The sequence below is a fragment of the Vanessa atalanta genome, chromosome 20, assembly GCF_905147765.1.
Source record: "Vanessa atalanta chromosome 20, ilVanAtal1.2, whole genome shotgun sequence".
NCBI lineage: Eukaryota > Metazoa > Arthropoda > Insecta > Lepidoptera > Nymphalidae > Vanessa > Vanessa atalanta.
The window spans coordinates 107,543-122,051 of record NC_061890.1 but is presented as its reverse complement, the minus strand read 5'-3'; the positions used below and the strand labels follow the sequence as shown (position 1 = coordinate 122,051).

Below are 14,509 nucleotides of genomic sequence, written 5' to 3'. Positions count from 1 at the left end.
TGTGATAACTTAAGCTTAATGGAAGCTGGTATGGTTGTGGGTAGCTCTACCATTATTGTGTAAGAAATGGGAGCCGAGCTGAAATGCTTGATGGAAGTGGTCATCTGCACCATAAACATTGTCATTGCATGAATACACAGATAGTTAACAGTATACATACACAATTCGGATTTGAAATATATTGGAAACTAAATTTGTAAATAGAAGCCTATAAGTAGTCTCATTAATTTTAAAATAATGATGTCTGATTAGACTGTGTAGTGATGCCTAGTTAGATTGATTTTAATGTAGTATATTTTTAAAGTAACTTAGTTCAAACACATATTCCAATGTTGAGCTTTGAATAAAATAAAACAAATTACTTACATACCAAGTTATTTTATTAAACCTTATATCACAAGTTGCATAATGCCACTCCACACACTGCACATACAAGATATATATAAAATGCTATAACTCACAAGTCCTTCTCATTCTCGAGTCAATACTTTGGCAATTTACTACTATTTTGTGAATTAAATTACTATACTCGTATCTTAATCATCTATGAGTCAATTATTGTAGTAAATTCAAATGTTTTCTAGAGTTGGTTTATATTTTTTAATTGATATACTAACATATTTTAACATTTGTAACAAGAAACAGGCAATTTACAAATTATAAATTTTCATCAATGTGGGGTAAAACCTTTACTTCTGAAATATATTGATAATTTAGTAGACAAAGATAGATATTCTACATTTATGCCATTTGCAAACATTTATTTGGAGTGTAGGAGGGATGAGATTAGTCTTAAAACTACAGTTATCGTCTAGAAGGTCCGGAGCCACCTTGCCAGCCCCCACGATGCCCTCCACCTCTACCACCTGCTCGTCCTCGACCAGCCGCTAAAACAAATATTTTAATATATATTGAAAAAAAGAACATAATCTATGATTACTTTTATGAATTCTATTTGAATCCAAAAACTGCAATAAATATCCATTGACCATTATTAATTTTAAATTATAGAAACTAATTATTTTTAAATTTTATAATCATAGTGGTCCTAATGGTATAACCATTAAGATAACAGACATTCAATATATAGAGTTTTAATTCTAAAATAATTAAAAGTGTAGATAATTTGACACTGTGCATTCTGGGTGGGGTTTAATATCCAATATCTAGAGTAAAGAGAACAGAAGCGTAGTATTTGAAAATAAGTTTTATTGAACCAGAATATATGAAATTTAATCAGGTTTAAAATTTTATCATAAAGTCATAAGACACATATTTTTAATAAAATATTTAGTGTAGTTTCAATATTTTTGTTTTGTTATTTACTGGCATGTCAGATTAATATGATAAAATTTGCATGTAGTGATTCTTTCTAATTTGGCTAAATCCAAAGATTTAAACTAATAAAATAATAAACTTTAACAACTGTGTGGAGGTTGTAAAATCAATTCAAAATTGTTAATTATTTTTGTGTAAATAAGAAAAAGGAAAACAAATACATTCTCTTAAGTGCCTATGTGAAAAAATACCCTACATGCCTCATGTAGTCTGCACAAACTGAAGACCTACTATTATGATGTATTCTGGTATAATGAGATCTGAATACTGCCAATGATAAGTAGTGTTGTCAGCTAAATAATGCAACTTATTTTAAGGAAATGATAAAACAGCCATTGAAACCAAAAAGTTATATCTCTAGAGCCTACAATGAAAAAGGTTTTCTCACAAATCAGAACAAAGCAATGAAGAGTATTCATTTATGGCCATAAAATAATTCGTAAGGGTGCAGACTAGTCGCTGTGATTTGTTTACAAACAAATGAACGATGAATTTAAATTTAATATTTAAGGAAACTATTATTTAAGACAGACCTTGTGCTCGTAATATAGCACTTTTCCCACGCCCAGCAGTGGGTTTATTCCCTTGTCGTTTGAACATTGGTGCGTTCTTTAGCATATCTGGTAATATTAGGAAGCGAATCTTAGATCCTCTAATGTATACATTCTCTAGCTGGGCTACTCTGCCATCTCTGTACGTGACCGTCACCTGCGTCATCTGGCAGTTCATGTTATCTTCAGCTTCAATTAGTTTTCCGCGGTAAACTTCACCGGTGTTTGTTTCACAGGTCACTATATGGCCCTCAGCCTCATGTAATACCTTAATAGGCACACCAATAGACATTTTAAAAGATTTAAAAACACAATATCAAACACAAGCTTATTTACTATAAAGTAATTCTGAGATGAAACAAGATATAAATTTTATTTCACTGTTGAAAAGAAATTAGAAATAAACTATGGCGGCGTACCAGCGGCCTTTGGACCACAGACTAATAAATATTGCAAAAATATAAAAGAGATATTACAGAACTACGCATTAATTATACCAGTAAGTAAGAAATAAAAATATATATCTAAGATAAAAGTTATATATTTAAAAACAATCTATTATAATTGTACATAATTTTGGGCATTATATTTTCTTCATTTCTATGATATGTCAACATCGAACGCCACTGATAAAAATTAAAAGTTGAACTCTGAAGTCTGATCTGTCAATGCCATACGTCAATCCGTCGCGTCACAGCGTCATCTATCTTTATTATAGTGTTATTGCCATTTGCCGCTACTAAAAAATAATGTTATAAGCTATATTATGACAAAATAGTTTATTTATCAATAATGGCACCAATTATATTGAAAGTGGAAACTGAAGCAGAAACATGTTCCATTTGTGGAGGTGGCGGTGATCTATTCACGCCTGAAGAACATGACGCGGGCGCACCGCCAATGCAAGTACCCCTGCGGGCCATGCTCTTGCACATAAACAATAATAAGGTACAAACTGCAAATTTACTATCATTAAATGTTATTTAATACTTTCATTAACTTAATAAAAAAAACATTAATAATAATTATTATTGCACGTAATGTATTGACTGCTTGTAGGTAGTCCCTGAAGGCAAATTATGTGTGAGCTGCGTACGTCGTGCAATAGAAGCTTATGAATTTAGTACGGCACTGAGTACCCGGGCTATGCCTCCGTTAAGTGAAAAAATTCGTGCTCTACGAAGAAGACTTCATGAGTTGACCCAGAAAATAGACGTATTTATAGTTGTAGGCGGTCCGGGTGTTAATTCTGGAGGAGCTTATAGTGAGGATGATATTATAATGGTGGAACGAGATGCACTGGCAGCAGCGGCTGCAGCTGATGATGAAGATCTTGAAAAGGCAAGAAATGCTTGTGGAGAGACTGTTTACCAATGTTCTATATGTCCGATGTCATTCCAGGTTAGAACTACATATTACTTATTTTATGCTTCATACTCTTACTTTGTCAACACAAGATGTTTTTCAATTTAATGAATTCAGCAAGTATTATTAATACATGTTTTGAACATAATAAACATTAATTTTTTACTTAGAATTAACATAATTTAAATGAGTCAGTAAAATCACAAGTTGAGTTTCACTAATGCTTTCATTTTGTGTTCTGTATTGTTAATTATTTATTATTTATATATATTAATAAACTCTATGTGTGCACATAACTGAACTCAAATATTAAACCTTTTGATGGATTTTTTGGTTTATGGTAAGACTCTGCAGGTGATGTTGTGATCAGATCATGTAAATAAAATTCTTATTTCACCTGGACAGTGAGGACAGTCAGGTGGGACAATTAGGTTTATATAAATGTTTAATATCACCATCATATCCCTTTTATTGTTAATCAACAACAAAACATCATTTGTTAAGCAGAAGTTAAAGACATTATTACAGGTACAGAGTTTTATTCGTATGTAAACTTATTGAAAAGTTTCATTAATTCAATTTGAATATTGGACTAGTCCATTATATACACATGGTCACTATGACTCCATTCCAGCAAGCCAGCGAGTACCGCGCTCACATCGCCATCCACCCGGGCGGCGCGCGCCACTCGTGCTGGACGTGCGGCGCGCAGTTCAACAGCCGCGACGCGCTGCGCGACCACACCACGCTGCACGCCGCCGCGCTCAGCCTCGTCTGCCAGCTCTGCAACGTCACCTGCCAGAGCGGGGCGGAGATGCGGCGCCACGAGGCGAGCTGCGCGTCGTGCCCGCTGTGCGCGCTGCAGTGCCCGTCGCGCGCGGCGCTGGCGGCGCACGCGCGGCGCTCGCACGCCGAGGAGCCGCCGCTGCTGTGCGCGCTGTGCTTCCGCACGCTGGCGGACCGCGCGGCGGGCGCGGCGCACGCGCTGGCGCACCGGCAGGCCGAGCGCTTCGTGTGCGGGTACGACGCGTGCATCCTGCGCTTCTCGAGCCGCGGCGACCTGCTGGCGCACATCCGGCGCAGCCACGCGCGCGCCGAGCCCGCGCCCACGCCCGAGCCGCCGCCCACCACCTGCCCGACGTGCGGCCGCACGTGCGTACTCTCAGCGCGCTACTCGTCTTCCATGAGGGAAGATAAATTTGTTGCTCTTGATAAATTTTCCATTCCTTTAACTGTGGTTTATATGTGTGCAGGTTCGGCTCCGTGGCCGCCATGAAGCGACACGCACGCGTGCATCGCAAGGAAATCCAACAGGTCACTTACTTTGTTACATATTTTGTTTTCCTTTTTTGTAACGAACATAAAAAGGATGTAATTCTATCGAAGTATGTTCTACTGGATGTTATACAATAAATGTATTATGAAAACATTAATTGAAAACTTCATAAGTAAAACTAATCTTTAAAAAAAAAATATTTTTAAATTTTCAGGAATCCGATTGGCAAATAGAGGGTGAGGCAGTGGAAACCTTGGATGGTATGGAAGGCATGGAGGTATTGGAAGGTGATGTAGAGTATCTTGAAGTTGAAGCCCTAGACGAATTTGAGGAACATGATGATAAATTACACATCAATATGCATTAGTGATGCTGTGTAATTACCTTTATATATTATATTCATTGCCTTTAAAGGAACCTTTTCATTTAGGGGGGATCAGGCTTCAGTGCCCAAACTGACATCTACATTATCATGTATGCCTCAACTTATAAAGTGACCTTATGACTGCTCATAGTTAAAATGTTTATGAACCAATTAATGAATCTATTTGTAAATGCTTGCACATTTAAAGATATTTTGGAATAGTACAAGATATTGCATTGCTTGTCGCAACATCAGGGGTGTGACTTGTCAACTTTAAGTTTTTCATATATTATTCACTAATATTATAATATTTTGCTTAAGCTTATAAGCTTCACTTATACCAAAACCAGTCACATTTGGATTAGAGTCTAATTTTTTTATTATCTATGTATGATGTTCAGTTAATTAGTTTTTTAATGCTCCATATTATGTGGTTTGGTTGTGACAAGTCGAAACACATTGATTATGTGACATCAATATTCAATTAGTGATTGCATTTCTATCTAAAAAATATCAACACAGACTTGTTACTTAGTCTATTGAAATGTATGTTTAGCAAAATTAGCTTTATTTGGAAATAAATATTACTATAAAGAAGTGTATCATTTCTTTGTATTAATTTCAACATTTGCATAATTTATCTCTCCTTAAAACATCACATATAAGTAATATTTTGATTTATAGTCTATATGTAAATCAGTAGACTTAATTTTTCTATCTGCTTATGTTGCAAAGCTAAGTCTCCCTGTCAGACACGATAAATGTGGTTTTCATCTAAATTCTGAGTTTAAATTGTTTACTATCATTATTATTACTAGCAACTTCAAAAGAACTCAAAACTAGTTCTTTTAAATGACTCTTCTAAATGACTCATTCGTAAGACTGATTCAGAGGACTTTATTCTATTATTGGAAAATTAATTTTATTTTAATCCTGTAAGAAACATTGTGAAATAGAACTTTACCTTAAGACACTGATATTTAAAATGTTGCCACTACATTTTCTGATGAACCTTACCTTACTTTAAATTAAATTAAATGGAATTTATGTAAACACCTCCGTATTAAATGTTTAAAAGTAGGTAATTTGATTTCAATATGTTATATCATTATAATAAAACAAAAAAAACGATTAACAGTAACAATGTTTATAATACAACTTTAAATAAATAAAAACTACATCAATAATTGTAACATAATACAAAACGGTTCTCGGGTAAAAAACTATGTCTCTTTATTTACACAATTTGTAATAATACTACTCTCTAAGAGAAACATTTCTAAATGATACATCTACTTAACAACGTCATACCTGAGACGGGGGTATCTCGTTCTCATTACATGGACCATTATAAAACTCGAGAGACAATATGAACTCCGGCGCGCGGCGCGCGGCGGCTACGGCGCGGGCGCGGCGCGCGGTCGCTCGCGGCAGATGACGGCCACGCGCCGGCCGCGCCGCACGGCCGCGCCGCGCCACGCGCCCTCCGCGCCGCGCAGCACCGCGTGGCTGAACTCGTAACGCGCCACGCCGCTGCCGAATCAAAATATACTTTGTTCGAATTGGTTTTACGAGCACTTTTGAAATTCATTTAACGAACTATATTGAGTGAAGCTCCCACCGGTTCGCAATGCACTACCGAGCAGAACCGGCGAGAAACTCGGTGGTTACTCTTTTTCAACAAATAAAAATACAGTAATGTTAATTAAATACAATTATATATGTATTTAATTAACACGCTTTTTTATCATCTGTATAATCTTGTATCGAATAATATGCTCTCTTTACCAATGTATTTTTTACAAATGATTTTAATTTATGAAACGGCAAAGTTAAAATTATCTGCGGAATATTATTATAGAAACAGATACCTTGCCCCAAGAAGGATTTATTGACTTTGTTACATTGAAAATTATTTATTCAATTTAACTTTTTAATTAGTATCTATAACGTCACAAAAGTTTCGCTTTAATCCGTGCCGTTAACCTATTTCCTACTTCCCATATATCGGTGCTGCTAGCCCAATACATAGTTTTGGCGTTTTCTTAAATTTTAAGATTTTTTTTTCCATAATATTATGTTTGATTTAAATAGGAATATAGTTCCTATCTAATTTAAGGTACTTTTGTAGTGATACTGGCCACACTCCCTAAACCTTTCAAAGATTCAGGAACTTTCGATTTCTTTCTTTTTACATTTTTATATCATCGGTTTAGCGCCGAATTCAAACTTCAAATTCGATATACGGAATATATCGGCGAGTTTTCCTAACGATTGAACTTTAATTTTGTATTATTATAAAATGATTTTATTTTAAATATTTACTTTCAAAATATTATGCCCTGTATATTTAAGTAAGAGGGCATAGATCAGTCCAACATCCTAGTTAATTCAAATTCATATTTGAATATATTTACTTTTAGAATATAAATTAAATTATTATTTTTATTATATATATATATATGATCCTTGGTATCCATAACCACACTCACACCTACATAGGTGGGAGCGCGCAACGTCCGGATTAAACTTTCAAAAATTTGTGGTAGGATTTAGAATTTACTTGATTATAGGATTCTGTGCGAGCCCGTCTAGGTGGGTGCCACTCACTATCAGATTTCAGTAAATAAAGAATAAATAAGTTGACATAATATGAGATATTTTCGAGAAGATCGTCACAAAGTAGAATTGCATTTGAAATAGTTATAATATGTTTGAACAATGAACACTGACGTCATGACGTAGAGGCACCTGCGCTGCAGCAGCGCGTCGAGCGCGAGGTGCGGGCGCTGCTCGTGCGCGAGGCGCATCACCGCGCTCGACAGCAGGCACAGGCCCGCGATCGTGTCGCCGCAGAACTGTATACATACGACATTATATGAATAAAGCGGACCGTTTAACATTTTCATATAAGTATAAGCTTACACGGCTGAGCCGCTGAACTGATTTTGATGAAATAACGGAGTGAGTGGCCGTGCTAATATTTCTCGGGAAAACGTCGAAGAAAACCGGAACAAACTTGTATCTGAAATCGAGTCTTCGTTAAACAAAGTCTCGAACTGGGGTCGGCTAAACCTAGTTCACTTCAACCCCAAAAAGACGCAAGTTTGCGCGTTAACTGCTAAAAAAACACCATTTGTCGTATCTCCACGATTCGAGAACATTCCGTTAGCCGCTACAGCTAGTATCGGAATACTTGGCGTTGATGTTTCGAGTCTCGTTCAGTTCCGCGGTCAATTGGAAGGCAAAGCCAAATTGGCATCAAAAAATCTTGGTGTGCTCAGCAAGGCAAGACAGGATTTCACGTCGGCCCATCATCTAAGACTATACAAGGCGCAAATTCGGCCTCACATGGAATACTGCTCTCACCTCTGGGCGGGTGCTCCCCAGTACCAGCTCCTTCCATTTGACCGTATCCAACGTAGAGCGGCTCGAATTATCGACGATCAAGCCCTTTCCGATCTGCTTGATCCTTTGGCTTTGCGTAGAGATGTTGGATCGCTCTGCATCTTCTACAGAATTTATCACGGGGAATGTTCCGAGGAATTGTTCGGATTAATCCCGGCTGCTGAATTTCACCTTCGGACATCTCGTCAAAATTTCATATATCACCCGCACCACCTAGATGTCCGAAAATCCACAACAGCGCGATTTTTAAGACATTTTCTGCCTCGCACAACCACTCTGTGGAACCAGCTTTCGCCGGCGGTTTTTCCAAACCGATACGACTTGGGAACCTTCAAGAAAAGAGCGTACTCTTTCCTGAAAGGCCGGCAACGCACCTGCAAGCCCCCCAGTGTTGCAGATGTCCATGGGCGGTGGTAGTCACTTTCCATCAGGTGAGCCTCCTGCTTGTTTGCCACCTTATGACATAAAAAAAAAAAAGTGAGCTCAAACCCCACGTAAGGACACAAGCTACTTTTTTTAATTCACATTTTGAGGGGTTAAATCGGGGACAGAGGTCTGGTTGCTATGAAGTGATATTAGACTTCGCGCAGGCAGAGCTGCGGGTTCCGCTAATGTTATGAGAGCGAAGTCGAGTCGAGTCAAGGTAGCTGCAGACTCACTCGGACGGCGTCGACGTGCGGGCGGATGTGTCCGGCGGGCGCCAGGTCCAGCACGTGCGCGTGCGGCAGCAGCTGCGCGTGCGGCGGGAACGCCACGTCGCGCACGCGCGCTAACACGCCGCTGTTGGCCTCGTTCCACTTGCTGCGCTCCGTCTCGCGAAAGCCTTCGATCGCCTGCGGGAGGAATCTATTTTTTTTATTTACATTTTATTATTTATTTATTGTTTAAAAAAATTTCGTTGAGTATTTTCAGTTTAAAAGACGGTTCCCCTTAACCACCTGTTGAAAGGTCATTCGAAACGAGCAAAGTACGAATAATCTAATATAGATGATGAAATGTTTAAATACTAAGAATTCTATTAAAGCTAGAACGTTTTGAATAAATAAAAGCAAAGAATGAATAAATACAAGTGTACGGTAATCAATGTTTCATAAAAATTACTCACATTATCCCAGTGATCGAACTCGTAGCGCATGCGTTTTAACTGTGGCTCCACTTCTGCAAGTAGAGCAGCTTCCTCTTCCTCAGTAACGAAATTGGGCAACACTCGCATATGTTGCAGAACAGTTGAGCGCAACTCTACCTCCTCGTCCTCCTTCCATGATGGTAATATATCCACCAGGTTTGGGTCTATTTAAATAAAACAAGTACAATAAAATCCCGCTAAGCCGAACCGCGATTATCCAGATACCCAGATGTTCATCCAGAAAGGACGGTAGTAGGCCGAATATGTTGTAAAAAACATCATAATTATAAATAATATTTCATTGTGATAGAAAATAATCTTATTTGCACGTGTAATTAGGCAATGACACGTGCATTACCAACAGCATATTCCAACTACAAGAGGAAATATTCACGAAAAAATTGCGTTTAAAATTTCGACGAAGCTGTAATCGGAACTTTGCAAGTTTGATATATTAGATAAAAGTAGTTAAATGGAATCGTAGTATTTTATCTATAATTCGATAGGAATTGTTTATAGAGTTGCCGAGATGGTTAACCCAGCCCTGGTTAGATCTTTGCACAAAATAAAGATATTTTGCTAAGTTTTTAACTATAAAATGCTAATACGGTGTACACCAGCTTTACTGGGCAGGGCTCATTCCGGATTACCTACTACGTCATGTCAAACGACCAAATCGTGCGCGAATTTAAATATTTCCGGACCAGCAAAAATCTTTTTTACTAAAGGGAAAAATAGAGGTGTCATGGCATACCGATGGTTCGAACAACGTCAGACAGTCAGAGAGAGAATAATTGAATGACAATAAATAATATTGACCTAAATGTTTTTGAAAAATAATTTGAATTATAACATCTACAAAAAAGTTTAGTATAGAAACTATTATATTAAATAAAACATACGACTTGATTGTATGTCAATACATTTAGTATAAATCCTCACATCATCCTCAAAACGAAAATGGTACGGTACTGTACTGACCCTTATTTCTTAATAAATACCTGCGTTTGTTTTATTAGTTCGTATACCTGATAATTTTTCAATTTCATTATTGGCTTGAACTTGTACACTTAAACTTTTAAATAATGACGTCTTTATTTTGCAGTTCTTAAGAACACTGAAAGTGAGAATCCGCATGGCGTTTATTACTTTATGAGTCTTATTTTCAATTAAATTCGGGTATGGCGAAATTATCAAACTATTTCGATCACTAATTTAACTCTTTTTTTGCAGTTTATATTAAGAATGGGATAAAATTAACCTATAAAAAATATTTGTTGACTACAATGAAGTTGACATTGACAATCAGCTGTGCATTTTTTTATAGGGCAATGCATTATAAAACTGAGTAGACACATAAAAAACTTAAAAAAATATATCTACTTTACATTTTATACTACAAATATTAAATTAAGGTTTACAGTGGCTATTCACATACTTTTATATTTATGCTAAATTAGAAACCTGAAATTAAACGAATAATTTTGTATGTACACACTTTATCGGTTCTACCATAGTCCGTATTTATTACATTAATTTTTTCATCTGTAATTCTGCATATACGTTTCACACAAATTTTTAAACGTCAGACAGTTTTACAGTATATTATGTACCAAAAATATATTATTTATTTTGTAATATACAAAATATAAATTTTCTTCCTAAATCTTAGTTCCGACTACCTTACTAATTCCGATTTTCGATGAAAGTTCAGAGTTATAATTATTAATTACATGATAATATTAAGAATTGCGATTGCAGCTTGATGCACTTTTTAAAATCAATATCAAATAGAAATCAATAAAGGTGCCCAATTATTGAAAATGTACATCAATTTGTGGAAGACACAAATTGAGTATTACAATAAACGTTATAAAGTGATATGAAATGAATTATAACTCTTCGACAATGGAGGATCTTCCCGATGAATTGATCTTGATGATATTTAGTTATATTAACGCCCTTGAATTGAGCTTGGTGATGTCCAAAGTATGCAAAAAATGGAATAGTCTCATTCATTCCCGTATTATCAGAATCAAATGTGCAGAGCATTATAAGAAACTACACAAGGGCTTGCAAGTGATCTTTGTAACAAATACTGATCTTTCCATTCAAAAATCCGAGACCCTGATATCTTACGTTATTCGTTTATCGCCGCGCTTACGTGAGCTCACTATAAACAGTGACTTTCCACTTGGTGAGATTTCAAAATAACATTACTTTTTAATGGCTTACAGTTAGTTTGTGATTGTATATGTAGGCCTAATTATTACTACCTAGTTGGTCTAGTTGCTACGCTGTTTTAAAGCTGCAGAATCTGCAAGCTTTACAAATACTGAGGTATTTGAAAACCAAGGCTTGCCGGCTGGAGACATTAAAAGATGTTAAAAAAAATAACATAAAGTACATTATATTAAATATATATATGAGTATAGAATTTAACTGCACACCTTGGGAATGAAATGATCGCCTCCAGGCTGTTTCAAATAACTAAAACATAATTATCATTGTACATGCAAAATGGTCAAAAAAAAAAAAATGTCCCGCTGAGTTTCTTTCGCCGGTTCTTCTCAGGTCCAAGGTGCTAAATTCCGAACCGGTGGTAGATTTTTTACTATCAATAAGCAAGTGTAAACACTTCTATATTGAATAAAGATTTTTGACTTGATTTGACTTGACAACATATTTTATTTGTAACATTTTATTTCAGATAAAAATAATTTTAAGTCCCTTTCATTGTTGGTGCATTTGCGTCACTTGGATGTTTTTGCCAAGAAGCAGGTTCTCAACAGGGACACACATATTAACCCTGGCATAAATTCATTGGTTGTTAATGAGACAATAAGTTATGCCTTTCTGGCATCCTTAAGACAAAACAAAATATCATCATTTCACATGTATGGTAGAGCGGATTACTTTATTCCTAGGGAAATGGATTGTTTCCTCACCATACATGCTGCTCAGTTGCGGGATCTTACACTAAGATGTTCAGAAATGACAGATGCAAGGTAATATAATAAACTTTATTATTATTTAATTTATATTACATAACATAAATTGCTTGCAATTTGTGTTGACTGTGATTTTATTTTTATAATTAATATTATAAATCTGTATTTGCAAATAATAAAAAAACATTTCTTTACTCCACACAGAAACCAAACTGTAATGTTAAACATTATGTGTGTAGGTTCAGAGTGTTGGCACACTGTGTGAACCTCATGTCTCTTCAGCTCTACACTTGTCCAATGCTGACTAAGCATGGGATCACACCCATTGTGAGTCTGCCGGCACTGCAACGGCTGCATATTACAGGCACTGTTTTGGTAATTTTATAATAACCTCATTTAGTTGCCTGCCTCATGTCACATTGACACATTTTTCAAATATGTAATTATAACATAATATTGGAATAATTTCTTAAATTATTATATTATACTGGATTTTATTTTCGATCGAGTCTACAGCCATGACCCAAAAAGCCGTTTGACGTAACTCGAACATAGCTATATTATATTGTTAATTGACAGCTCCGGAGCCGAGGCCTGCTGGAGCTCATCGGGCGGCTGCCGCCGCTCGTGAATGACCTGAACCTGAGCGGCTCGCAGTTCGACAGCTCGCACTGCAGCGCGCTGGCCAGCAGACTGCCGCGCCTGCGCGCGCTGGAGCTGTGGCGCTGCCGCGTGGAGCGCGCGGCGCTGCTGAAACTGGCGCGCCGCCTGCCGGCGCTCACCCGCCTCGACACCGACGTCGAGCTCAAGGTCCCGCAGATCAAGGAGCTGGAGCGACACCCAGCGCTCACTAAGCTCCGCTGCAGATGGAAAGGAGTAGTAAGTACCTTATGGTACATGGGAAATGAAGCAAGTTTCCAAGCAAGCAAGATTCCCTGTATTGGTGTTAATAGCGTATAATATATTCACTTTGTTTGCATTTTTTTTCTCAGGTTACAACAAGCCTATCTTTAACCTCCTCCTTGCAAGTGTACTCTGGCAGTTTTCTCCGCAACTCATCGGAGGGTCCTTCAGCAGAACTGTTCTACTTCTGGACGCGAGATAGCCCCCTCACTGAGCATTCCCAAACATCGCTCCCCACCCTGCTGCTGGATAATCCCTGTCTAGGGTTTAAGAATATACCCTGTGAACAGAATGATTACATGACACCTGTGGATTCTGACTAAATTTTGAGACAAATAATCAGGGATTAAGAAATTATCCAGTGAAATAAGACTGAACTACTACTGTAGACATGTTTCTCCTTTAAAAATATTGTTATTTGTGAATGATTTGTTTGTAATGCAATGATTGACAGCAAATGGAAATGGCCTAAAGTCCTAATTTAACAAATTTATGATTGTTGGAATAGTGATAGTGAATATTGTATATAAATGTCAATACTCAATATAATGACTCATGTGTTTATATATGGATGAGACCTGGATGTCCTGGATTGAATTCCTGGGTTGTGCTAATACACTGTTATTAGGGTTTTTTTTTTACCAAGAACTACTCAGCAATAGCTTGGAGTAGAAAGTGGCGCTGATATGCCTCCGAGAGCATATGTGGTATATGGAGTGTTTATGTGAATATCTAAAGTCATAATGTCCTGTACACTTACAAACACTGGATGCAATTAATATATTTTGATATAATGTAATGACAACCGTTAGGCCTGTCTGGCTTGGCACCATCCACTCATTCATATTTACCGCCAAAGAGCAGTACAGTATTATTCCAACGCGAAGGGGCGCCCTTCAACGTAAAATTATCTGCGTGCATTAGGTAAGCGACGCTCGTGCTTACAGGATGTCCTAGTGTGCGTGAGACGACTAAGAGTGAGGACAGCATAAAAAATAAAAATGAGATTATATGTTACCTTTGTTTTTGTGTTATGTTTATTTTATTAAAAAATCCTATACATTTAAACCAATTATAATCATTTTAGGTAGCTGTAAAAAATAATAGGCATTTTAAAACAAATGCCATTTACTTCATTAAAATGTACATTTTTATGATAAATGTTCTGACCTGACAATTCGAAACCATCATTTGCTCCGCCGTGTCTTCACCGTCGGACACGACAAA

At 36.9% G+C, this 14,509-nt stretch overlaps 4 protein-coding genes across 6 annotated transcripts; 2 read left to right on the top strand and 2 right to left on the bottom strand.

Moving 5' to 3' along the window:
- Window positions 1–362: 362 nt before the first annotated feature.
- LOC125072144 (small nuclear ribonucleoprotein Sm D3) lies at window positions 363–2,338 on the bottom strand. The gene is made up of 2 exons (XM_047682666.1): window positions 1,872–2,338; window positions 363–887 (listed from the first exon to the last, which is right to left on the bottom strand). Exons 1-2 carry the CDS (start codon window positions 2,179–2,181, stop codon window positions 805–807), a joined length of 393 nt encoding a protein of 130 aa, XP_047538622.1. The 5' UTR covers window positions 2,182–2,338; the 3' UTR covers window positions 363–804.
- A 214-nt stretch (window positions 2,339–2,552) lies between these two features.
- LOC125072141 (GDNF-inducible zinc finger protein 1-like) lies at window positions 2,553–5,502 on the top strand. Its single transcript, XM_047682662.1, has 6 exons — window positions 2,553–2,837; window positions 2,949–3,290; window positions 3,889–4,406; window positions 4,508–4,568; window positions 4,745–4,936; window positions 4,986–5,502. Exons 1-5 carry the CDS (start codon window positions 2,682–2,684, stop codon window positions 4,895–4,897), a joined length of 1,230 nt encoding a protein of 409 aa, XP_047538618.1. The 5' UTR covers window positions 2,553–2,681; the 3' UTR covers window positions 4,898–4,936; window positions 4,986–5,502.
- A 531-nt stretch (window positions 5,503–6,033) lies between these two features.
- Window positions 6,034–10,717, bottom strand: LOC125072142 (alpha-ketoglutarate-dependent dioxygenase alkB homolog 7, mitochondrial). Of its 2 annotated transcripts, none has more exons than XM_047682663.1 (5): window positions 10,430–10,717; window positions 9,408–9,592; window positions 8,962–9,135; window positions 7,628–7,752; window positions 6,034–6,427 (listed from the first exon to the last, which is right to left on the bottom strand). In XM_047682663.1, exons 1-5 carry the CDS (start codon window positions 10,563–10,565, stop codon window positions 6,292–6,294), a joined length of 756 nt encoding a protein of 251 aa, XP_047538619.1. In that variant the 5' UTR covers window positions 10,566–10,717; the 3' UTR covers window positions 6,034–6,291. The 2 variants fall into 2 exon arrangements, with proteins under 2 accessions (XP_047538619.1, XP_047538620.1); XM_047682664.1 differs by having other exon boundaries at window positions 10,457–10,717.
- Window positions 10,718–11,016: 299 nt separating this feature from the next.
- LOC125072140 lies at window positions 11,017–14,288 on the top strand. Of its 2 annotated transcripts, none has more exons than XM_047682660.1 (5): window positions 11,017–11,625; window positions 12,139–12,436; window positions 12,619–12,754; window positions 12,959–13,258; window positions 13,372–14,288. In XM_047682660.1, exons 1-5 carry the CDS (start codon window positions 11,316–11,318, stop codon window positions 13,603–13,605), a joined length of 1,278 nt encoding a protein of 425 aa, XP_047538616.1. In that variant the 5' UTR covers window positions 11,017–11,315; the 3' UTR covers window positions 13,606–14,288. The 2 variants fall into 2 exon arrangements, with proteins under 2 accessions (XP_047538616.1, XP_047538617.1); XM_047682661.1 differs by lacking the exon at window positions 11,017–11,625 and having other exon boundaries at window positions 12,267–12,436; window positions 12,619–12,632; window positions 12,709–12,754.
- The last annotated feature ends 221 nt before the right edge of the window (window positions 14,289–14,509 follow it).